This window comes from Gallus gallus, chromosome 4 (genome assembly GCF_016699485.2).
Source record: "Gallus gallus isolate bGalGal1 chromosome 4, bGalGal1.mat.broiler.GRCg7b, whole genome shotgun sequence".
NCBI lineage: Eukaryota > Metazoa > Chordata > Aves > Galliformes > Phasianidae > Gallus > Gallus gallus.
Window position 1 is genome coordinate 4756933 of NC_052535.1, and position 25806 is coordinate 4782738.

At 43.4% G+C, this 25806-nt stretch overlaps 1 protein-coding gene across 7 annotated transcripts in view; it reads right to left on the reverse strand.

Moving 5' to 3' along the window:
- Positions 1-25806, reverse strand: part of FGF13 (fibroblast growth factor 13) — a 272223-nt gene that overhangs the window by 53475 nt on the left and 192942 nt on the right. The window contains exon 1 of one of the 7 annotated variants that reach the window (XM_015278209.4): positions 11860-15850. The exons of 5 other annotated variants lie outside the window; for them this stretch is intronic. In XM_015278209.4, coding sequence (XP_015133695.1) covers positions 11860-11890 — 31 coding nt within the window. In that variant the 5' untranslated portion in view covers positions 11891-15850. Of the gene's footprint in view, positions 1-1344; positions 2554-11859; positions 15851-25806 lie in introns of those variants that run through there. One more of the 7 variants, XM_015278207.4, reaches the window with a different exon arrangement.

Below are 25806 nucleotides of genomic sequence, written 5' to 3' on the forward strand. Positions count from 1 at the left end.
TTTTTTTTTTTTCCTTTTCATAACCATCCTCATATTCACAGTTCAAAAGTGAAATATCTCAAATGCTTTCAGATCATTCCAGACCAACCTGGCATTTGCTGTCAAGTCTGCCATTTAAAATATCTAGGTAATGCGCCAGGAGTAATTGGAGAAAAAAGGTCTACTTCCACTGAATCCCAATGACATCTGCATTGTAGTCATTTCACACAAGTCTGCTTGTCAGGAGGTGATGCATTCTCTGCAGCTCGCTCCACAACAACTTATTTAATTCAGAGATAAACCCATTGGGGAGATACGATGTGTCATTTCCAACTTCTAGTGCCTGGGTAAGAGTCCTTGTGTTTGTAATCAAAGATATTAGGGAGCTCTGCTATCAGCCAGCTCCTTCATTTTAGTAGAAGCTGAAGGCAAGAGCTTATGACAGTTTGTGTTACTTTCTATTGGAGACTTTAAGAATCATACAATTGTTAAGGCTGGAAAAGATCACTAAGATCATCCAGTCCAACCATCAACTTATCCCCACTGTGCCGTCAGGGTACTGATGGATGCGCAATCCTTGTTCACCAACCCATCTCACAAAAAATTAACCCAAGCACTGCTTTGGTATTTTAGCCATCCCACATCCCAGTGCTGCTTGCAAACTATGAGCAAGGCAGCCCTTGGGTGGCAGCTTGGAAAGGCAGACAGGTTCAGTGGCTAACAGCACCACTGTCTCAGCACAGCAAAGCGATCATAACATTACTGGAGGGTTTTGCTCCTCCCACATACATAAACCCACTTGGATCAGGGATCAAGCTTTCATGCCTGATCTTTAGCACCTCTGACACAGAGGGAATCGCATTTGCAGGCAGCTGCATGTATGAGATTCCTAGAAAGGAACAGGGCACCGAAGCACAACTCTGGAAGGTACCAGCAAAAGCAATAAGCCCCTTCTGCAATCAGCAAGTAAAGCAAGGCACTGGCATTCTGCAAAGCAGGAGGACAAAAACAGATCTCTAGTGCTAAGTTATTTACTGTACAGCTGAAGGAGGTGCTAACATCTCCCACACAAATAAATCACGTGTGTTTGTATATGTGTATGTGTAAAACAGCGAGATAGCCAAATTACCAGTACATGGACGCACACAGGTGTGCAAGTGAGGCAATGGTGTGCAATATCTAAATAAATCGGATGAGCATGAACAGGGAGAGGACTGGCATGGGATACCCACGTCTATCATAATACAAGCCAAGATGGCAATACCTGCATACCCATTTTACCAGCCCCGAGACATTCCCACTACTGTTGCACAGCCCGGTATGCACCAAACAAACCAACCCCCCGAACACATAACCCTTGCCAACCTGGTCGCCTTCTTCGCCTTTTCTTGGAGCCAAAGAGTTTGACCCTGGAAAACACATTCAACTTGTTCTTGTCGCAGCTTCCCTTGCTCTTGCTGGGGCTGTTGACACACTTACAGGCATTGGACTTCTCCCGCTCCCTGGCTTGTCTCTTCTGGCGGATCAGGGAGCTGGCGATGGCTGCGGCCATGGCCGCCACGGCCCCGGTGCCACCGGCGGGTCAGGCACGCGGGGTCTGCTGGCCGGCCACAGGTGCCAGAGCCAGCATGCTGCTCGGCCGTCCCCAACGCTGGGGCAGCCACCACCCAGTGCCCACCGGCTCAGAGCCCGGGAGGCGCCGAAGTGATGCGCGCACTGCAGCCCCGTGTCAGGATGCAACAGTTTATGTCAAAACGGCTGGGATTTTCCCTTTTTGATTTTCTGATGTTTCTTTTCTTTTCTTTTATTTTTTTTTATTTCTCCCAACTTCTGGCAGAGGAAAGTTTGCAGGCAGAAGTGAGTGTTTCTACGGAGATCAAACAGACGACTTCCAAGACATCCCTCCGAGCTGCTCCAGACACGCTATTCACACGCAGAAACGGCACATCCACTTGGCGCAGGATCATCGCATCTCTCCTAGCCCCAATTTCTCCAGTTAACTTTTCTCCCCACCCATCCCCTCCCCATTCAAATCCCAGCAAACACCTGTTAGACTCCAGCAGGCTCTGTCCTGTTGTAGGGCTTTTTTTCTGAATCCTTTTTCCTTCTCTCCCTTAAGAAGAGATCTGAAGCAAGCAAGCTGCGACGGAGCCACAGGGAGGAGGTGCCAGCGCCCGGAGCCTTGGCTGCCTGCTGCTCAATGCCTTGGGAAGCCTCTCTTCTCCTCTCCTCTCCTTACAGGTGCAGCTGTCCGCGCATCCTCCCCTCCACGGGCACGTTCGGTTTTTGCATCGCAACACTTGTCACCAGGCAGTAAACAGGCACGCTCCCCTGGCACCCCCGTGCTGGCAGCTCAGCGCAGATGCTGCAGCAGCCGTAGTCCTCCAGCAGTGGATGCACGCACTCGCGCACACCCCACGAGCTGTGCGTTGGGTGCAGAAACGAGGCGACGCAGTGAGCCCCTTATCACCTCCTCCTCTCTTCCTCCTCCTCCTCTTCTCGCCGGCTCTTTGTGCCCAGAGGTGCGGAGCTGCGGGTGCCGGCACACGGCGGCTGCTGTCCCTGGATGTCCCCGAGGGCTGTGGGTACCTGGCGGTGGCACTGCCGCCTCCCGGGGAGGAGCAGACACCCAAACAAACGTGACCGTGGTGAGCAAATAGCTGGCATCAGGTTTTCCGGAGCAGAGAGGGGACACCTGGGCTCGCGCGGAGAGGTGGCTACACACAGCCACAACCCACCCCTTCCCGCATCAAGCCCCCCCTCTTCCTCACTGATTTATTGAAGACGATTTGCTTCTCTCCCCCCTCGCACCTCCTCCCCGCTCCAGTCCTCCAGCAGACACTCAGAGAGGCGATTCCCCCGCCGCTGCAGTGTTCTCCCCCGTCCCTTTGTCCCCGTCACGGTGTTACCATGTGCTACCGTGTCCCCCGGGGGCTGCGGCACAGTGGGAGGACCTGCAGGGAGCAGGAGCAGCGCCGAGAGGAGCAGAGCCGGGTGCCACACCTGGGCACCCACCGTGGTTATTGACCTGCAGAGCAGGCATTGGATCCTGCACGCATCCATGCCCCGAGACATAGGAAGCAGGAGGTCCTGGGGTCTCTTCATGACACCCCCTCCCTGCTTTTCAGCAAGCTTTCAGCAGCTGGAGCCTATATATAATAATATAAAGCCAATTCAGGCTAGAAACAAAACGGAGATTTGCACTCCTGAGGACAAGCAGCTCTTGAAAGAATTTATCCCTGAGGCAGAAGGGATTTGATTTGCAGCCCCTTGCAGGCCAAGGCAGGCTGGGATGTCCCTCCAGTGGGGGGCCGAGAGCTGATCCTTGCAGGAGCTGAGCTCTTCGGGGCCACAATGGCACATGGCTTCAGCCAGATGAGCCCGGAGCTGTCCCGCATGCCCTGCCACAGACCTGGGGCTACGGAGAGGAGACCAATGCAGGTGGACTGGTGTGACAACATGGGATTTGGGGTGTGATTTCAGACCCAGCCACGCATTGCAAGACACCTGCCCCTTCCTCCTCTCCTCCATACACCTTTGGCAAAACCACATGCTCTTCCCCTCCTTCCCTAGACACATACACTGTGGGCACAGGCAACCACAGCAGAAACTGTGCCACCAAATATTAAACATCACTCACTATGCCTCTGCAAACATTGCAGTCCTTCCCTGGACTAGAAACAGCTCATGATAGGATCCCTTTTCTCCAACTGAGAACTCCTGCCCAATGAAACATGCATGTAAATGCACTAACAGACCTGTACAGGTATACTTGTCCCTATATATGAGGCACTATACAGCATTCACATATTAAACGCTTCTAATTTCATATTTGGATAAATAGTAGGAGAAGAATAACTGTAATTCACGAGTTCCACCACTACCCTCATCTGCCAGTCCACAGAAGACATATGAAACCCAACCCAAGGGGCAGCCAGTTGGATATTATCAGTAATAACTCATCCCAACCAGCTCACCAACAACACACTGTGAGTTTTGCCATCAGTCACAACTGAGACTTGTTTTTCCTGAGACTCACCCATTACTTCATAAATATTCTGAGTTTGGAAAACAGTGTTTGATCTTCAGATCAAAGTGAAGCTGCTTCACTGTGATCTGTCCTATAGGTCAGATGACATTTCTTTTTCACAACAAACAACCAGAACTCAGAATTTGTCTAACCTTGAAAATCCTGAGGAAAAGAACAGCATTTAGGATATCTTCCTGACAGCATTCCAGTGTGCATGCTTAAAATCCATCAAGAAAACTCATTTGCACAAATGTTCCTTGACAGATAACTAAAGAGAGGCATAAAAATAGCATATATGCATAATCAGATTTAAGTTTCAAAAAAACAGTCCTTCAGGGTTGGTCTTTTTTTTTTTTTTTCATGATCATCCTCTTCATCTATCGGTACTCCTACAAACTTGTCTTCATTTACTATAAACAGCACATGAAAATGAGGACCTTGTTGGGAAAACGACTTTGGTACAGGAGCAGTCTTTGGACTACTTCAGTTTTACAGACCCAAAAAAAGGTACAGCTTTATTTTCTTTAAACAGCAAGAGCTGATCACTCTCCACCATGCTAAAAAGGTAAAATAAAATAACTTTCCAACCAATGTTTTGAATGTAGAAGGCAACCAGGCAGTCCTTGAACATATGCTCTCATTCTTGGATTTTGATTATTGTAATTGGGCAGACTTAATGCTACAATGTAAACCAGCAGCCCCATTTCAACCAAGAATGAAGCATCTCTTAAGAAATGAGCATAGGACAGACCTGTACAGTTATTGCCACAGACAGGAGCTGAGCTGGATCTGACCCAGCAGCAATCACACTGTTTGGAAGTAGACAAAGATTTCACCTGCTTTTGAATTGTATTTTAAATCCCAAGCACCCGTTGATTTGATACTGGTGATTATTTCCACAACTCTGATCATTAAAGGTACCTGAGCCCTCAGCTGCCTGCAGTGGGTACTAATGGCAGCAGGTTGGTACCAGGAACCCCAGGCCAGGACTGGCTTTACAACATAGGACATGATTTTCTATCGCATGCATGACTCCATGAGGGACCTGAGTCCGCTGTGCCCTGCAAAAGCATCATTGGTTCTGACAACAAGTTCCTACATAGCACCTGTACCTCAGGTCCATATATGCCAAACAGTATGCTCAATGACTTTTTCTTCCCCCAGCAGCCAGATTTATATCTGGTTCTATACAGAAAGGTAGATGCTGGCCAACACAAATTCTGCATGAAAATCGAGAACAAGATTAATCATAAGGCAGCTCCACACCTCATCCAGCCCAGCAAAAACACCAGCTCACCCCTCGGTATTTACAAGACTGAAACTGCTTTGGTGTGACAAAATCATGGGATGTCATGGGGTCCCTCCTCAGACTCTTCTCTTCCTGCTCAGGTAACATGTCACAGCTCTTACTGAACATGCAGAGTAACAAAGCTCCAGGAGTTAGGCCCAGAGACTATTTCTGCTGCCTACACTCCAAATGAGTAGAGATTTATTTTCTGAGAAGTGCCACCAGCATTGCTTTTCTCCCTTTTCAGGCCGCGACAAACAAGACTTCACCCAGCCGGGTATGACACAGCAGCACTGAGGCCCCCAGTGATTTTTTCCTCTTCTAAGTAAACAGAATTACTATTCACCAGGAAGCAGAGCTGTTCAGACCCAAGCTGTGCATCACTTAGCTCCTCCGTGAAACATCCCGTGGAAATGACTCAGCCTTTCCCTGCAGCCAGCTCGATGGCTGGACACAGGCGCTGCAGGATGGCGAAGGGCTGGGGCTCTGCCGGGGGCTGAGCATGGTTTGCTGCCCATTTTGCTGCCCATGAAGGCACTATCTTTCCCAGCAACATATGTGAGCTAAATTGAGAGTCATCTAGAGGTTTATTTTAAGTGCAAGGTGGAAGGAGTTAGTTGTTAGTGGAGGAGCTGGGCTTTCAGGCAGCCGCAGACCAAGAAATCAAACTGGATGATATTTCAGTCCACAGATCAACTGGGCTTTCTTATTATTAATAAATAGCAAAGACTAGCTTTAATAATTAGCTGCAAACCTTTATGAGAGCTGCATTACTGTAAGCAGACATATTTTTTATGTGGCCAAAAGGCACTTGTGTAGCACTGGCATTCCTGTGTGTGCCTGTGCCATGGTTCTTTGCAAAAGTGCACAGTTCATCCCTGTCAGGAACAGGAATAATCAAAATAATTCCCTGTGACACAAACACAGACGTGCCAGTTGGACTGACTTTATAGAAGAGCTCACACGTGAGTGTGGAAGCACAGATCTTTCAATTCTGTAGCCTGTGGGGTTAAGCTGCTGGTTGATTTTAATCTTCATGGGGTGCAAAACCATGAATCCCAGCAGCAAAAGAGGCTCCAGCACAACATACATCTGTGGTGCACAGGACTGGATGTGCTGAATCTGGCCCCCATCCAGCAGAGCAGAGATGTGCGTTCCTGTTTTCAACATGAGTCATCTCACTAAAACTACTGAGATATTTAAGAAATAATTGTGTGCCTGGTGCATGAAGAAAGCTTCTTATATCCTAATTCCGTTCTCTTATCAGATCTGTTTGCCAGGACAAGGTCCACTATCTCTGAGAATCTGGGCCTCTTCTCTGAGCTAAATGTTGAGAATGGCCATAAACTTCTAATCAAGAACATCAGTTTCCTCTCAGGTCTTTAGAGAAAACATTCATAAGAGAAATCCCAGTTCTACCCCTTCCCAGCTGTGAATTCTGAATCTCTTGCTGCACCGTCTCAGCCAAAACTGGATTTGATCTGACCACATCCCCAGAGGAGCACACATTTTTGGAAAAGGAGGGCATTGTTTGAAGCTAGAAAATGGAAATATTTTTTCCTAGGTTAATCCATATTCAGTCATCCCAAAATGTCAACCACAAAAGATCGCCTATTCGGTGCATAAAAGATCAGTGCCAATCAGCTGGGAAAGGTCACAGAACAAACAGAAGAGATCAGCTCCCACAGCTCTGTGTGCTCCCAAATTGGGAACACGTTATTCCGATGTCTCTGGGGGCCCAACCTGAGCCAGCAGCAGCAGCCAACCAACTTCTCTCTGCCCACTGCAATGCCATAGCAAATGTATTCAAGAGCCTTCCACATCAATATGCACAGAAATACCTGTTCATTCACCCTTCAGAGTGATGACAATTGAAAGCATCAGTGTAAATGACAGGATATCATCCCGCAAATATTTACACCTCAGCATGGGACACATGGGAAGCGTGGGTTATATGCCACTATCAAACCAAACATAAGGCCAATTTACACATGAGAAAAGACTGTGAATAGTCCTTCACAGACCTAGAGCAAGTCACATTAATCATAAGGATCTTTTTTCGTCTTCTCATAGATCTGCTGGTTCATCCTCTGTCAAGAGCTTGACAACAACAGTCTCATCAGGTCTCTGCTGAGTTGGAGCCCCTGAGAGTTTTCCTCCTCTGATGTGTCTAACTCAGCTTCTCACAACCATGATCCTTGCTTTGCTCAGAAGCAGTTCTGCCCCACTGCTAACTTTGTCTAACTGCTGAGTCTAATTCACTGCAATCATGTGATGGATGCCAAACTTGCTGCTTCTTGATGTGTTGTTAATGATCCAAGACCAATCTGTTTTTTAATAATGAAATCAAATTACTGGGACTGGGATCAAAAGGGCCTGACAATGGGTTCCTGTGACTTTTACCTGACTGCTGACATCATGCTATGAGTTCATGCACTGCAAGTGTCAGTGTGAAGAGTTGATCACAAATAGAAGGGATTTGAGCAAGAACTGCCATATACTGAACACAGGCAAGACTCCAGGATCTGGAGTTAGACCCTTACTCAGTTGCTACTTCTGCAGATGTTTAAGTAGAGCCTTGCTCTGCCTGCAGTCATGGAACTGGAACCAGTTTACCTGAGCAAAAGAGCTGGTCTCAGTTTCACTAACCAGAGTGAAGGTATGCCCTTGAGCATGAGGTAAAGGGTCAAGAGCTAGAAATTCTGCCTTCTGTTTCTGTTGTAATGATTATATGAATACTGATGTAACAAGACGTATCTCATCACTAGATTTATCTAAGCTCATCTGACCTGGGCTGTCAAGACAAGAAAGAAGAGAGAAAGGCAACTCCAGATGGAAGCTCATCCCCATCCAAAGAAACCAAATCTATATTCACAGCTGCATGAAGGAAAACCACCTCTGCCTCACTAAGCTACACTTGTGAGAGAGTTCAGTCTGTAATTTACCTTATGCATTATAAATAGTTATTACTATCAACACCAATAAATAAATACTTAATAAAGATCCATGCAGCTCACTGTCTTTTTTCTGGCAATGTTCAGTAATATGTGAATATAAAAAAAGTTCAAGCACTCATGCAGTCACACTTCCCACACACACCTCCCAGCAATTGGCCTCATGGCAACTCCAGGCCAAGTAGGAGCCTCTGCTTCCATGAGCAGAGTAAAGGTGATATCTATAAATCACGTAGGGAATTTAAGGTGAAAAGTACAACGTATCATATATAAACAACAGGAAAATCATTAGAACGTATTAGATTAGATGCACTCTTTGTGCAAGCAATACTCTTAAGATCCATAGGCTAGCAAAACAGGAATGAAATCCACCAGCCAGCATTTGCCATATTAGATTTCAGTAGGTCTGGAGATCAGAAAAAACTGTGTGTACATGTTCTGCATAAGCAAATTAGAAGAAATTCAGAGAAATTGATTCAGAAAAGGAGGCTGAGAGCAGAACATCTGCTGCTGCTCCCAATATTGGCATTAGGTGGCTGTGTACATTACTGGGGACTCGGAACTCATCAGAAAGCAAGGGAAGATTTTGTTGCTATGCAGAGAACCAATGCTCAGAAATCAGAGGAACAGATATGAAGCTGCCCCAGCTGAGTGCTGCTATTCATCACTTAAACCCAGCTGAGCTACAACAGAGATGCACTTGTTTGTGCAGAGACTGGATAACTGTCCAACTTACGGCTGCATTTCTGACTAAACCCACCAAGTATCCAAGGATTAAGCTGCTGAAGTAGGTACAAGCATAATGCCAGGACTTTAATTAAATTCCCAGTTCACACAGATGGCCTTAGTAACTCCACAATCATACTGCTAAATCATGCTGAGCTAAACTCACAGAAGAGACACATCATACTTAGCAGGCGATGATATATCATTATAATTTCTGTCCTTTCCCCTGAACTCTCTTTTCTTTATCATTCTCATTTTCCATCTCTTCCTGCCAGAGTCTTCTTTTCTCGTTTCACTAGAAGTTACAACATGCTTTTAATGAGCAGTAGACACACAAAAACACCAGTATCTTGATCTCCTTATTCTTTAGCTGAGGTCAACTTAATGTTGTTTATGACCAAACAAACATAGGTCTGTTTCATCTACAGTGCAACATTCCAAGTCTGGGAAAGAAAAGACAAACAGCAGGATTAGATCATAAGGCACAGAACTAAGCCTGCTGGTTTTTAAGAGCTTCTTTTGGCTGACCTTTTAATCTTATTGTTTGTCCAACCAAACTCAGCCAATTCCATGGAACTGAATTGAAGGAAGACTTCCTTGTATTTTCTTGTATGCACAATTACAAGAGGATGAAGAATCTAATCACACAATTGCACTTATTATTACAGCTGGACAGGTAAAACATGTAACAGAATTCAAAATAGACTGCAGGACTCTGTGCAACCTTGCAGGGATCCCTATGCTGCTCCCTCATGTGACTGAAGGAAGAGATACAGCTTCACAGGGGCTACTGGTATTTGTATTTCCTTCTCCTAGAGTAACTGGAATTGGATGGCTCAATCTCCTGCAAATATGGCTTCTACATTCATACTATGGACATGTAAACATATGCTTTTTTTTTTTTTTTTTTCCTTCTGCCTTTCTTCTTTCTGGCTTGCAAATACAAGCCAAGATGCTTCAACAGCTATGAGATGTACAAACAGCAGGGAATCAGAGTAGAGCTGTTAACACCGAGAACAACTTCCACTTCCTTCAGCACTTTCTTTCTTTCTTTTCTTTTTTTTTTTTTACAGTCCTGTAATATACAGAAGACCTTACTCAGTGATTATATTTTTAAACCATTACTGCCATAAATTTTAACCCACTTAAAAAGTTCTTATGCAAAGCCTTTTTCAGGATGCTTTCAGTGAAATATAGTTTCCTGCACAGGAAGCACGCTGCAGAACATTAATTTGTAAACAGTTACAAACCAAACAGGACAAATTTCCATTGCTTTCGCTTGAAGAACCAGACGTATAGAAGTACTGCTAAAACCAGAAACAAGAGGGACACCTAGAGCTAGTTCTTGTAATTGCCCTAACAAGGTCATTCACTTTCTTTTCCAGTTTTGTTTCGGTCACTGGTGATATTTAATTACAACCTATGCGGCGCCTAGGGCTGTAATTAACAGCAAAATTGAAAGCGCAGCATTCAGGCAACTGGGCAGAGCTGTTGTGATTTGGCATTTTGCACTGTGCTTTTATATTCTGTAGGAGCTCAGCTCGGCCTCTCCCACTCTCAGGTGCGGATATGAGGCTGGGGGGGCCGTCAGTCACACAGGTCGGCCCGTGGCTGTCCCCTGGGGCTGAGACGGACCGGCGGGCGCTGTCCGTGGTGCTGAACCTCAGCCCGCGGTGGTGAGTTAAACAACGAGTCACGGCCCTCTGCACAGTTTGCTAACTAACCATCCACGTTCACAATCAGCTGTCAGCATTTCTTTACTGTACTGTGGCTGCACAACATAACCCCGCAAATCTAACCTTTCGCTGAATATTTGTGTTTTAGTCCCGCTTCATCTTCACTGCCAATTTACGCCATGAAAAGCTAACGCTTTTACAAAAGCACAAAGCATTTAGCAGTTAATATTTTGGATCATGTATTAGCGAGTATATTTGGTAAATGCATTTTTAACCTGCAAAAATCACAGAATCATAGAATGGCTTGGGTTTGCAAGGGACCTTAACATTTTTTCTATATTTACAATATCCATTTCAAGAAGAAAAAAACATGGAAGCCATGTGCAATATCAAAGAAATTGCTTACTAATCATATTGAGTAATTTGTAATAAAGAATGATATATGTCCTAAAAATACAGCTAATATCTCTACAGAGAGCTAACTCTCTGTATACAATGACTATCAGATTATTGTTTGATATTGTGGTGTTTTCTAAGAGTTGTTATATTTTTCTTTTCTAGCTTTAGGGCGTTGGTTCGTAATCCGATCATTTCACATAAAAAATGCAGAGAAAACATTTTCTCATTACCAAAGAAAAAATAAATTACACCATCATAACCCTTTTTTTCTTTCCTAAAACCTTTGCAAAAGAATAGAGAAAAGCTAATGCTTTTGTATTAAAAAGGTTTTCAGGTTATTAGCACTATAACAAGATTATCTTCAGTTAATGTTAGTCACAGTACTCTCTTGAAAGGCAATTAGAACAGAACTGGAATATTCTTGTCTTTTTCTGTAAAGCAGGTCTTATATCACGAGCACAAAATAAACTAAATACACTGAACCAATGCTTAAAAGGCCATAAAATCAAGAGTGAGACATTTGAAATACATTGTTCGAACAAGACAAATTTGCCAGTTCAGCAACATATTCAGTATATTTACAGTTCCAATCGACAGTAATTAACATTTGCCTTTTCCTTCCTAAATAATACGGGTTTGAAATTAATAAGGCAAAATTATGAAGTCAAAGAACTACGGAACTACCATTAAATTAAGAAATGTTAAGTCTTAATTTCTTTATGTAGTTTATCATCCTTGCAGAGCATTACTTGCCCAAAAAGAACTTCTAGATTTCCCCTCTAAAAACATTGCTTAAATACATCTTACCTGAATACGACTTTCTTAACCCCAAAGCCATGCTGTCTTACAAGCTGCTCCTACCCAGACAATTGCAGTCTACATTTGGAGCAGACACACAGGAGTAGATCAGAGAAAGTTTAACGCATATTTAAAGTATTCTCTAAGGTACTGGCCAGAAACATCAAGCCCATACTCGTGGTATAGAGAGATCATTAATGGGCATTAGTGACAGACCATTATGACTTTCAGAGATCATTAAAGATTCATAATGTAGCTGTATTGTTCTGGCAACATCTAACCGTTTCTTGGACATAAACGTACATTTCTCCCACATGATTTACTTAAACTTATTATTTTCGAGTGTCAAATTTTATTTTCTGCCTCCTAGAATTACAAAGAATGCCTGTAACAGGATACTGTAGCACATTACACCAGCCATAGGAGCCTGGTGCTTGGTTTAGCTGAGACTCTTATTGCAAGGCATTTTGCAATATGACTAGCTGAACAACATTCATGAGGCAGAATACGTACCATACTTCCTTTCTTCTTTAAATAAACGGCACTGCTGATGCACTGTTACAAGAATAAAAAGCACTTGAAATAATTACATTTGCTAACTATTCTGAAACCTGCATTCACCTTTTGATTTTTTTAAGTTTTACTCTGTATTTTCAGAAAAGCTTTTGTGTTTTGTGAGAAATATTAAGTCAACAACACCTGCTATTCCCAATACAGTTTTGAGGATTGCAAATGCCACTGAGGAAAGGTGTTGAAGATGCACAGTACTGCAAACCACGTTGTTGAACTGTGGCCATCGAGGGCTGGATTTGAATTTTCTGTTGCTGAACTCAGTGAAGACCTTGTGTAACTCATCCTTCTTCAGCAGCACCCCTGCTCACACACTACATGAGTGAAATTTATACAATCCAGTGGCAAAGATTTGAAAGTCAAATACTGTCTGTAATCATGACTTGGTCATTGTAGAGACATATAATAATGAGTAGTATAAGAAGAGTTCTTCCTCTTCATGGGAAGCTACCACTCCTTCCACTAAGAAATGTTTTTCAGTCATATGTGCATGAGCATGGTTTACTCTGCAATGCAATGGATCAGTGGTGAGTATTCACCAACCTGCTTACCAACAGGAAAAGTGCTAACCTCCAGCTGGGGAGTGGTAACTTCAGGAATCCTTCTAACACAACCATTTGCAAATGCGTGGTGTCAAGCTTTAGAAAAAGTCACTACAGAAAATGAGATCTGGAAACTGAAGTCAGTTTAACATTTTAACACATTTGAGCATTTATGTTTTGCTAAATTTATACCTAAAAGGTGAAACCTGCCAATTTACAGCTAAGGAAGAATTCTCCCAGAACAATACTTTGGCATTTGCTATTTCACATTATTGCTTATTTACTTGGAATTTGCAACAGGTATGCAGAAATAAAACCAAGCTGTGAATTGCATAATTTTAGAATATTCACTGTTTATTATGCCACAGTTGCATGTAATCAAGCTGTGAATATTGTTGATATCCATGTACACTGTACCAATAAAAACATCCCTAATTATTGCTGCTGGCAAACAAACAGCACCATACCAAGAAAACTACAGTGGGGCAAAAATTGGTTTTGAGACCTTTGCACTTAGAAATGGCACATTTTTCACTAGAAGAAGCCAGCAATCCATGTGGAGGAATGTACTCAAGCCCACCACCAGTCACCTGCTGAGAGCTGCTGGTTTTAAACCACCATCCTCAAGTCAATAGTTTTTATGTCACCCATGTCAATTATCGACAAGCAGTCAGAAGCCAGCAGTGGTATTTCTTACTCCCTTGCAATTATGCACAAGATGAATCTGCATGTCAATGTAACTCTTTCCACAAGCACCAATGCACTTAATTCTTTTTTCCAAAGCCTGCATGAATTTGTAATGACTTCACCAAACTTAAACAGTTCTTATTAAAATTACCAGGTTCTGTACTTTTCAGCAATCATTTAAGCAATTCAGAAACATTCTTATGGTTTTACAATAAAATTAAGATTGTATATTGAAAGCACAACCTGTGTTTATCTGACACTTTCTACTACTTGTTTTTTCATTGTGTACTAACAGGCTTAGCTGTTTTCCTAAAAGGAAAATACTGCTTGTGTCTCATTTCCACTTTGTTTTGATCACTTTATGTCTGTTGCATGTCCTCAGCCCATAACTAGAACTACTGACACAAAGGAACACAGCCCCTCTGAGATTCCTGCACACTGTTGATTTAGACCAGCGCAGACTTTACTTCTGCGGAGTGGCAGCTTAAAAGAGCAACATCATACTGTGTTATCGGATCTGTGGCAAAAGGACTAAAAGTGGATTTGCAATAAACAACCATTTTACATTTTTTTTTGTCCTGTGGATCAATAAAAATCAAGCTGACATTTGTTATGACGCATTCACTGTTATAAAAACTGCAGATGACTGATGAGTAAAGAGCTAGGAGAAATGGGAAGAGATGGTTTGGAGAGGGCAATACATTGCTAACTATCCAAGGAGAAAAGCTTTAATTAGCACTTCAAAAGAGATCTCATCCCCTTGAAGTCGCAGTTTGATCAGTTTGCCCATGATGTCATGTGCTACACCTGTTCTCTTTACAGGCAACCAGAACTGGCAACTTGCAGGTCCCAGCACAAGTAACCCATGCTGGCTGGTATGGTGGCAGTCAGCAAGGACTGTAGCAAGCACTCTCCTCCCCATAATCACAGCCACACTGCAAACATGATGCTCTACCTTTTCTGCATGTTGCCTGAAGCAGACAAACTCTGCCTAGTTTGCATCTAGGTAATGGTGCGTGCTGAGATAAACGCCTGAGCACATCCAAACAAGTAGTGTGGATGCAAGTGAAATGACACATATTACTTTTTAACTGCTGCAGAAAAAAAAGCCCTATTCCGTAACTTCAGCAAGAGATCTGGTTTGTAATCTTGCAAACTACCAGGTGTGTCTGTTTGAATTAAATCTGCTTTGCATTTTGAACTGATTTCCTCAACAAACAAACCTACAAACCCCGAACACCTAAGATCCAACATCAAAACCGCTATCTATTTATCTGAGAGCCCGGATTCTATTCTGCTGCTGCTGCTATGACCAAAGAATGTCAAATGCAAAGCACAGAGCAGCAAGCACAGCACTGCTGTCTCAGCAGTCTCATGGTAACATCATGCAGAGTCAGACAGCAGCTGCCACAGAAACCTTCCAGGGAAATACAGATGATGACTTAAAGAAGGTTTCTGCTTTCTTGGATAAGGTGGAGTAAGGAGAGCCCTGAACTAACACCCAGCCAGACCCAACTTTTTGGGATACTAGAACCTGTTATTCTACAATTTCCGTATTAGTCATCATTATATTTGCAGAATGATGTTTAAATGTTATCCCCAAGATGACTCAATTCATCACATACTTTTATATCAGATTATTAAAAACATCATATATATTATCATATATGTTTATCACGCATGCATCGTATATGTTTATTTGCCTGGAAGTATCTCCTATTTCATTACTTTTTCCCCCTCTCTTTCTGACCTCACTTTACTCACCTGTCATGCAACCGCAGTGTAAGGAAGAAGCTCCTTAAGGGGTGACGCTAATTAACATGCAGCGAGGTCTGTGCAGCACCAGCACGCTCCTGCCTGAGCTCCGTCCGCCACCTGGCGGTGCCATCGCAGCAAGCAGGAATCGATACGTGGGGACCTGCGTGTTCCTGCAGGCACCCCGAGCTCTGAGTGCTGTCTGCGAGGCTGCAAAAAGCCTTGAGAAGCACAGCTGGCAAAAGTCTCTGCACTTCGTGCCCGCACACCAAGGCAGTATGTTTAAAAAGCGTTCTGCAATTACAGCATTTAAAAACATAAAGGGCAAGTCTGACATTCAGATTTTTAGCACGTGAAACAAAACAGCCACAAGCTCCCAAATGCCAGAAGTTGCCCTGATCTGCCCCAGATTCACTACAACTGGGGTACAACACTTATGAAGAGTTGATGAGCACAAAGGAAGCTCAATGGCATGAACAGGACTTGCAGTCAGACATGGGATTGAAAGCAGAAATTGGCACCTGCCTACAAAACAGCTTCCAACCTCCCCGTCATGCCATGAGAATAACAGAGGAAGTACTGCCCTGAACTTTTTCAGTTACTGTATTCTCTTTGGAATACAGTAATTAGGGTGTATTCTATTTGCAACATTTCAGTAAAACAGCAATACAAAGTATAACCAAAAGTACATTCTGTTCTCTCCTTTCAAAATCAATAGCCCTTGTTTGCCCTGTTTTGTTTGCAATACAAGGACAGGATGGCACTGAAGCTGCCCTGATGGGGTAACATGGTATCTGCATCACTCCCTTTGCAGATGCCAGTGGGAAAGTGCTTAACACAAGGAATTTGGCACTTAAGGAAAGCCTGTAAGCCAAAGCTACTTGCATAGTGTGCTACTGTGCAGGGATATCCAGGTTATCTCGAGTCTACAGCATTACTGTTAAATAGCAGACAGAATGCTCAGCCAAAAATTCCCAGGATACCCAAAAGAGCATCCCTCATAGCGGCTCAAGGATATTTAGCCTGAGTCATTTCCATCTCTGATCTGTAGGGTCAGACATCAGATTAGCAGCCTACGCTGCCTTATAGCCACACTGCAGTCACATACCAGGAGGAGGTGGCAGCCCTGCATAGTGCAGATGGTTTGGGCAGGATCACTACACAGCAGCTCAGAGCAGCAGTTTTGCTCCTTGAATGGCTCTTATCATACCCTTCAAGTGACACAGGCATAACGTGGGCAAATGCTGATCAACACACAGCAGTGCTCTTGATGCTTCCTGTGTATTTACATCAATACTGTGTGATGTTTTTTCTGATCCAGCCTGCCTGGAAAATAGATGTCAGTTTCACCAGTGAACTTCTACCACAAACACAGTTCTTACTCACTTGCCAAACACACATGAAAACACAGTTAATGTATAATCCAAGCCCTGACAACAGCATGATCCTACTCATATCTGATACTCCATACACTAAAGAGCAATCCTTCCAGCTAAAAGGAATGGTTTTCCTATTTTCCCTTACAGGCCAAAAGTAAGACATCAGCTTTAACCACCAAAGGAAGAGAATTGGATGCTCTGCATGTTTTTAGCGATGGGGTTTGCAGAAGCACCTGAAAGAACTGAGAGCACAAAACACGTGGTGTAATCGTATCTAGCTCCCCAAAAATGTTTTTTGAAAAACCCACTGAAAATCAGATTTTGACACTACAGAAAGGAAACACCAGGCAGATCTCTGGGATGAAAAGATCAGCAGAGACATTGCCTCCATCTCCCTGAGATGAGGCTCCAGAAGCCCAGAAGGATCTGAAGATGGCCATCCTACATGGGGAGATCCCAAAGGCTCTGAGGTCCAGGTCAGAACCGAGCATAGTGTATCTGAAGCTCTGCCCTGGCCAGCTGGCAGGCAGCCCAACCACAGTGGCTGTGCAGTAACAAGCAGATGGTTTTGAAAGGACAGTGCCTCTTGCCAAGGCTGACCCACTCCAGCTCCTCTTTCCGCTTTGCCCGTTCCATTTGTAGATGTTCTGTACAAACAACTTACCAGGAAAGCTCTTCTCCCAGCAGCCTGTAAGCATTTATGGCCCAAATCAATACGCGTATCAATACTCCTAAAACAGTCATATCAGTTATGGTAATTAAATAAATTAGCTCTAACAAAATAATTGTATCACTGCTTACCAGAAGAAAACAAAGGCTTGAATGTCATTTAATTTGACACCAACTTAGTGTTGGGCCTGATCCGTTAGATTTTATTCTTCATTTCCTGCTTATGTTTTATAGTAGTGTGAATAATCACTATTTTAATTTTATGGGATGAGATGTGAGAGTGAACTACTGAAAATACTGAAATAAGCCCTGGACAGAAAAAGATGAGCAGACAACCCTGAGTGAGAGTTGGATGAGGAAGGATCCTGCACTGTTTGGAATGTCAGCCTCATGTTCCCTATATGCAGCTCAATAAAAGCCAAACATTGCAAGTGGATTCAGTTCATGTTTATATCTAAGGATCCCTGATGTGAACAGACAGAAGTTGTACTGTATTTGCATAGGTCTAAGTGAGATGGGCATCTTCATCCTTGCCAACCTACTTAGACTTGTGTTATCAGCCCCATAAGCTAATTCCATTACACAAAGTTGATATAAACACCAAAGTCTTCATTTTTTCTCCAAATTTTCCTCCACAGACAAAATGTGGCACCAAACACTACTAGAAGAAAGTGAAAGAAAAAACACTTACTAGCATATATGAGTTACAAATTATCAACTAGGCCTTCATTCTCATTATTAAATACAGTTCCCCAGCACCACGCTTATACCCAGGTTTATGATACCCACGGGGCTTTATCACACAGGAAAAATGTTCGTTAATAAAAGAATCTTGGTGTATTTACCAGAACTACAATCATAAATAAAAAAAAAAAAACCCATACATCACACCAAAAAGCTCTCAGGATCGCTTATTTTGCGGGCGTCATTCTGCCCTACTTTCCTCACCAGGTAACACAGCGTGACGCAAGCACTCCAAAACCAAAAATCTCTCCATAAAATATTTGCCACTAGAGGAGGCCATCTCACCATTTATTCACAGCGACAAACCTGTTGCAGGGAAATTTCACCGGAGCATTTCCCAAAACCACCGCTGCTGTTTCCCAGCTTGTGCTGTGATGAATCCGACCGAAATCAGAGAACTGCTCGATAGCTGTATTTGTACTTAAGTCCTGAACCAAGTGAAAAACAAATTCACAAAGCTCACAGAGTTCATAACTGGATCATCTCTGCCTGCTTCAGTGTGGTGGTACGTTTCACTGCCTGTAGAACTGCCAGGGGAAGATGTCGCTGAACACAACGGGGGTTTTCAGGGATTATACTGATCTGAAAATCATCGCCAGAGAAACCTCAGCTTGAGAAATCAGCAACGAGGCCATGCTATCTTCAAGTGCAAGAGTTTTCTTCACTGTTTCCCATCTTTCTATGAAGTCTTTGATGCCCCAAATTCACATCCTGGGTACTCTCGGCATACAGGCTCCACTGCCTCACACCATCAGACACCAGGCTCCAAAAGTAGGGACTCGCTTCCTGCCTCGATGAATGGGGTTGCACTTTGTTTCAGATGAACACAACCAAATTTAAAAAAAAAAAAAAAAAAAAAAAAAAAAAAAACCACCAAATTTGCTATGAAGCAGAATTGCCCTTTCCAGCCTGGTCTAGGAATAAACAGATATTAAGGGAAATGGGCCGTGTAATTCTTGAATCACAAGACATACTTGAACATACCTTGTTCTCATAAAACATCTCTGGCTGATGGTCCCAGAAATAGATGTCCTTTCTCAAGCACATCCCAGAGGAGATAAGAACAACTACGGGAGGAAGGTTTGAGCAATGACCCTGTATTTTCATGCATGCATCCCAGGTTGTTGTGCCTGTGGTATCATTAGAGTTTCCTTCCTGCCTGTACTTTAACTTGAGCAGCAGAGGCTCAGACTTGTGTCTGAGTACCCGCCTTTAGAACTGACCTAAAAAGCCACTTGTATCCTCTGCTACAAGCCAGGCTAGAAACTGCTTCATGCATTGGAAAGGATACTTGAAAGGCTGAGAATAATACTGGACAGGTCTTAAAGATATGGGTGCCACAGCTCACATCACGACTCTGGGACTCCAAGACTCTGCAAATGCATCCCTCTCATGCAGAACTTCAGAGCCCAATCACTTTGATAGGAAGCACACATTTCTGGGGACAGAGCATGGAAGGCAGCTGTTTGGTGCAGACTGCTGTGCTGTTCCTCCGGCTTGCAACTCAGATACTACAAATCTGACTCCGCATCATTAAACATTCCCACCTCCACTTCCATTCCAGCAACTGTAAAGCAAAGTAATTTAATTTAATTAAAATTTTTAAATTAAGCAACTATGTGACTGTACTTGGCTACAGCCGTGAGAGTTCTAACCTCACATCTCAGCATTAGAGGGAGACCTGCTCCCGTTTAACTCTCTTTGCAGAGATGAGAAGTTGGAAGCATGGCTTTAGGGAACAGCATCCCAGCAGTCAGTCAGCAGCACTAGAAAAACGAACAAGGAAAAAACCTGAAAGCATATTTCATGCTCTGCAGTGGATCCACAGCACACAGCAGTGTAAAAATTCAGTCCCTCTCTTCACGTCAAGCATTAGCATTCCTGCTCTGAGCAACGCTGCTCTGAGCTGCAGGACCTGAAGGAAGATTCACACAGATATTCAGGTTCAGTGACCTTGGAGAATCAAGAGGATACATTCGCCTTTCAAGCACTTAATTTTTACATTGATGGGCTTGGAGAAATCTGTCAGACATGGGCAGACAGACAGGAGTACCCCACCTCTCCAGTTCTTGGATATTATGGTATTGAGTGATGAATACAGATGCCCATAAAGAAGTGGGCAGATGACTGCAGTGACATCATGTTCTCAAGTACTACAGTGACAGAGGCAATGAAGGAGACACTCAGACAGAAGACATTCCAGCCATGCCCTATCTGTGCGTTAAGAAGTGAGTCACATTAGCCTTTTCAGTTTAGATATTTAAACGTGCAGCTGGACAGCTGCTAAAAGTGTGGGAAGATTGAACCAAGACAAGTTTTTGCCAATGCTTTGTCTGTGCAAACACCATCAGGACACAAATCCTGCTGCATATTCAAGAATCTGGACCAGGTCTTGACTTCACAGCTTGGATTGAACAGCCCAGGCTTGTAGATCCTTGGAAATATTCCCTTCAGCCTTATTTACCAGTCTAACTCTGTGTACAGTTCCTTTTCATTTCACCTTTCTGTACCTTGGAACTGGACTTACATTTTGCAGTGCTCCATGCCTAGAAAGTAATGGGAACCAGTTAAGAACCTACTCCCAAAATATTATTGTGGACTCCACTACTGTACAAGAAGTTCTGCAGTCAATAGCTGGGTAAGATCAGGTTTTCTTAAAACCACTTTTAAACCACCACCACCACCAATACAGCTACGGTAAGCTTCAGCTCACTGATAGGAGAGCTCTGAATTCACCTGAAGTAGTTCTCAAGTTTTGAAGTTCCCAAGTCCCAAGAAACCAAGCAGCTTGTCTGTTTGAGCACCAAATGAGATGCTCACGGGAGACAGGACAACGTTAAGCCAAGGAAAGGAAAAGAGAACACACAGCTTCATGTTTTGTTTTGGACACTGGGATGAGAAGGGAGCTGAAGGAGTAAGATGAGGATGGGGTCTGGGAGCCTGTGCTTTCTTGCCCTCTGAGAGCAGGCTGTGTATGGAAATAGGAGCATCCACAAGAGATGATTTAGTGGATTTGAAGTGGGAAACTGAGTTTCTCTTCCCTAACTTCTGTTTAAACATTGTCATGATCATTGATACCTAAAAGCTGTCATCACCCGGAGGATTTTCAGAGGCAAGTTGTAGCCCTGTTTAAAAATAAGTGCTTAAAGCCAGGCACCTAAATCTATGCCTGCATGCCTAACTTGGAGAAAGATGAGACTCACATCCCAGCTTCCCAGCTCAGCAGCAGGAGGAAGCCTCAGCCCAGGCTCAGCAGAAGCCATAAGATGACAGTTACACAAACCTGTGGGGATGTGCCATGCAGATGCTGCCAAGTTATGGGACGTCAGCATGGAAACTCAGACCAATATTCAAACATGAGGGCTCCTGGACTCAGTGCAGAGGCTGAGAGATCTTCATAGGTAAGGGACTTTCCAGGACTTACAGATGTCTGATTTTCTGACCAATTTGGTCTTACCTGCATCTTGCAACATGGCACACAAATTCACTTAGGTGTTGTGATAACCATGAATATCAAAAATCTCAGTAAATCTCAGTAAAATGCAGAAGTGTGCCAAATGTGAAAAATTTCCATCTAGAAATGCTATGCACAGGTGACCAAACATGATTTTTAAGAGCATAATGACAAGCAGGTAGCATCGCTAGTGCCAGGATCTCAGACAAACTGCATTTAAACTACATTAAATCACCATCCAACATGAGGCTGTTTTGGGACGTCTCTAGGCTCATACTATCTTTCAATTACTTTAGACAGAAAATAACATACTACTTAGCCTGAAAGACAGACTTCAGAATAATACAGATTTCTAGCATTTTCATTGTAGAAGTGGTAAATTAGGACCAAATTATGGTCCAAAAACGTCTCATCATTATAGAGCCTCACAGATTCAAACCACCTCTTGATTTGGGCTTCCCCCAGAGCACAGCAAATAACTTTTGCAGGTTTGTTACTTAGCTGTCAGCATTTTGGTACCCTCCAGTGAGAAGTCTTCATTCCCTTGCCACTTATTAGACAAAGTATTTTAATTCAGGAGATATTCTAAAATTTTCTAGAATCTAAAAGAAAAGAGTGAACGGAATAAATAGTACCTGAATCGTCTATGGCCATTAAGTAATATCACACAGGCCCACTGCACTTCTAAATCTGTTTTTCACTGCATCCTCTTAGACAGTCTTTAATGTCAATCACCCTGCTTAGAATTAAAAGTCCATCTTCTTCAGCTGGCATTCAACAGGACATTCAATGCTGTTTTCAAGCCAGATGCTGGAGTTCCAGATTGCCAACAATGAAAATTCCTTCCCTACATTTTCAGCTGTAATGCTGGGACACAAATCATCCAATGCTGCCATCATTAATTTCTGGGAGGAGCATTCAAACGGAGTGATGCCATTGATCTGCCTCTTTAGACAACTCTAGAAGCAGCTCAGGAGGAAACACCTCTTCGGAACTTTTGGGCATAGTTTAGTGGGCAATATTGGTGGTAGGTGGACAGTTACACTAAATTACCTTAGAGGCCTTTTCCAACCTCAATGAATCTGTCATTTTTAATTCAATGATTCTAAGTTCATTCTAGTGACCGTCAAGGAAGCCCAAGTAGTACCACCACAGGAACCAGCTAGCTTTCTGATGGATAATTCATGAGGCTTGTTAAATCTGCTCCCCCATAAAAACGTATTCCATGGAAAATTTAAGAGATATATCTGACTTCACAGAATTCTTTTCAATTTGGGCCCTGGGTAACTCTGAAATGAGTTGGAACTCATTTTCCATTGTCTCTTAACTCAGGCCAGGCTAAGCAGTACTCTCAGACAGGAAACTGAGAACGAGGCCCCATATTTTGCCTATGTTCAGCACTCAACCTGCTGCATGTGGGGCAGCAACGGAATAAGGAATTGAGTGGGGAATTTGATGCCTTCCAGTGTCTGACAGAGCAAGATTTTCTTAAAAACGGGAGCACTTCCAACTTCATACTGTTCACTCAAGCTTTAACTGCCCTAGATAGAGGGAAGGGGATGGTGAAGGCTTACTCTTTTGTATGTGTTCTCTCAAAGCTGATGACACATCACTTAGACTGACGGGGGTATGCACTTTCCACTATTTTTAGGCTCCTGTAAAAGTAAAGATGGGATAAACAACATTCCCAAGATGGATAAAAACAAGGTGATGTTGAACGGAACAGATCATATGAGTAAAATGTGTGGGATGATGATTTTTATCATCTATTACCTTTGTTTAAAATACACAAGAGAATACTCTGTGCATCAGTGCAGCTGTCACTCACGAAGGTGGCCACCTGGCTGTGTGACTGATGTACAGTCACAGCAACTCCCTTTTTGGCAATCCAGCCAAAAGAGTCAATGGGAAATTCAAGTACCTACTTAAAGCACTAAAAATGGCTAAGAGCCACTGGAGACAGGCACAAATGCTTCACCCCACTGTGAGGAAGAGAAGCAGTGGGCATGGAGAGGCCAGGCACCGATGAAACTGTATCTAACATTCTTTTAACCAGGAATATATATTTGACTCTACACTCTGAATTTATGAGCCATCCCAACTCTTTTCAATTTAAAGCCAGAGAACTGATGAAAATAAAGGTGAAAATCAGATTGCTGTTCAGCTCTAGTTATATCAAGTTCAAGTCACCTAATAAATGAATGCCAAGAAAACACTTAGCACCATCCTTCCTGTATTTTAAGTGCTGCGTTGTGCCTACAAGAAAGGCAGGCACTTTCATTTAATTCATCAGAAGAAGAAATATTCTGCTATAGAGGAGGAAGAGCTGGCTGGCTGCCAGTGACTACCCAGGGTGGCCATGCAGGCTGCCCAGTGCCACGCATGGCAGCGTTGTCCCCCACAACCAGTGGGCACTGAGCACTGCATCAGGCAGGGCTCCCTCTGCCCCTGCTCCATCAGTGACAGTCTGCTATGCCAGAGCTGCTCTGAGAATACAAAACAACCTCTTTCCTACCTCTGCTGCTGCTAAAGCAGTATTGTAACAACCAGGCTATAGTTATTTAATACAATTTGGGAGACAGGATAATAGCAACAACAAAAAAATTTATGCTCCACTTCATGTTCTGCTGTGCTCTTCCGATCGATCTACGAAGCATCCACTGTGTGTTTTTATCTTTGGCTGCAATTAAATCTACAGGAAACATGTGGTAAATGCAACCTTCCCACGGGGATTACTACTCTGCAAGCCACTGAGGAACCACGAGACAAAACACCTCAATGACACCAGCAATGATTTGTCACAAAGCAGGGCTGAGATGAACATCTCACAGTAATAACATTAATCACACTCGGCGGATAAAAAGAGAATAAAAACACCCAGAGAATTCAGTGAGGGATGCTAAGGTCCGTAATGCTTAAATAGCTAAATGCAATTAAAACACTCACTCTTCAATCATCAGTGCTTTCACGGCTCTACCATAGGATGTAAGCACTGCAGCCAGCTCACTGTGACGGCAGAACACAGCCCTGCTTTTCTCTACAGCTGATCATCCTTTACCTGTGGGATGTCTGGTATGAGAAATAAGCTTGGTGAAACTGGACAGACAGATGGGGGTAATGATTAGTGGGCACTTCCTAAAGCAATCACTTGTCATATATCAGATCTTTAGATTTCGCCAAGGGAACGCTGAGCATCAATTAGAGATTTTCACACAAGGCTCAAACATACCTGAGGCACAGAACTGTTTGACAGCTGCTGAGCAGGGCTGGGCATTGCATGAGACCTTCCAGAGCTGTGAGCAGTGCTTTGCAGGATCAGGGGCGTCTCAGAGCAGATCTCCTTAATCTCAAACATATCAGCACAATAAAGCCTATGCAGAAAAACAGCTCAAAAGGCTGAGCCCCTCTGAGCTGGCGACATGCTCATCTGCAGCTTGTCAAAATGCAGGAGAACTCAGACAGGCCCAACTGTCATGGGGACAGCAGTGACAACAGCTCCTGATCTGTCCCCTGAATGAATTACAGTCACAGCCACCCCAACCACCCTTGGAAAATGAGACAGGTTCGTATACTTATATCACATTTATAATTATTCATTTATAATTTCAAGATAATGGTGCAATTCTGCCTAGAGCTCAAAAGCACGGCCTCCCCAGGTAACCTCCCAGACTCCTGGCCTGTGGATCACAAGACATCTGAATGATGTCTATTAGCAAGGGTCAGTGAAGTCCTGGTTACTTGGATAGACATGCCCTGCTGACCACTCAGTCTGAAACACCTACAGAAAGACACAAACCTCTCCCACAAGCTAAGCATATCGGCTATTCTTTTATTATAAAAATGAGATGGGCTGTCATTCACCAGAACAAGTGTGCAGTGAATACACCATTTCCTGCCCACAAGGACAATGCAGGATGGCACGTTAGCTATGGATGCCTTACACAAGCCTTTCTACTTTATCTTATCTGCTTACCTTACAGAATACCTGCTTACTATGTTGCAATGTTTAGTTCATCTCATCTACCTGAACTGCCTGTTAAAATATGCATGTATTCACTTATTACCATAGTTTTGTTATTATTACAGCAAACTTTGCAATCCCATGCTAACCAAAATCAATTCTAGCACACAGTTCACACAATTACTTCTTGGGAAA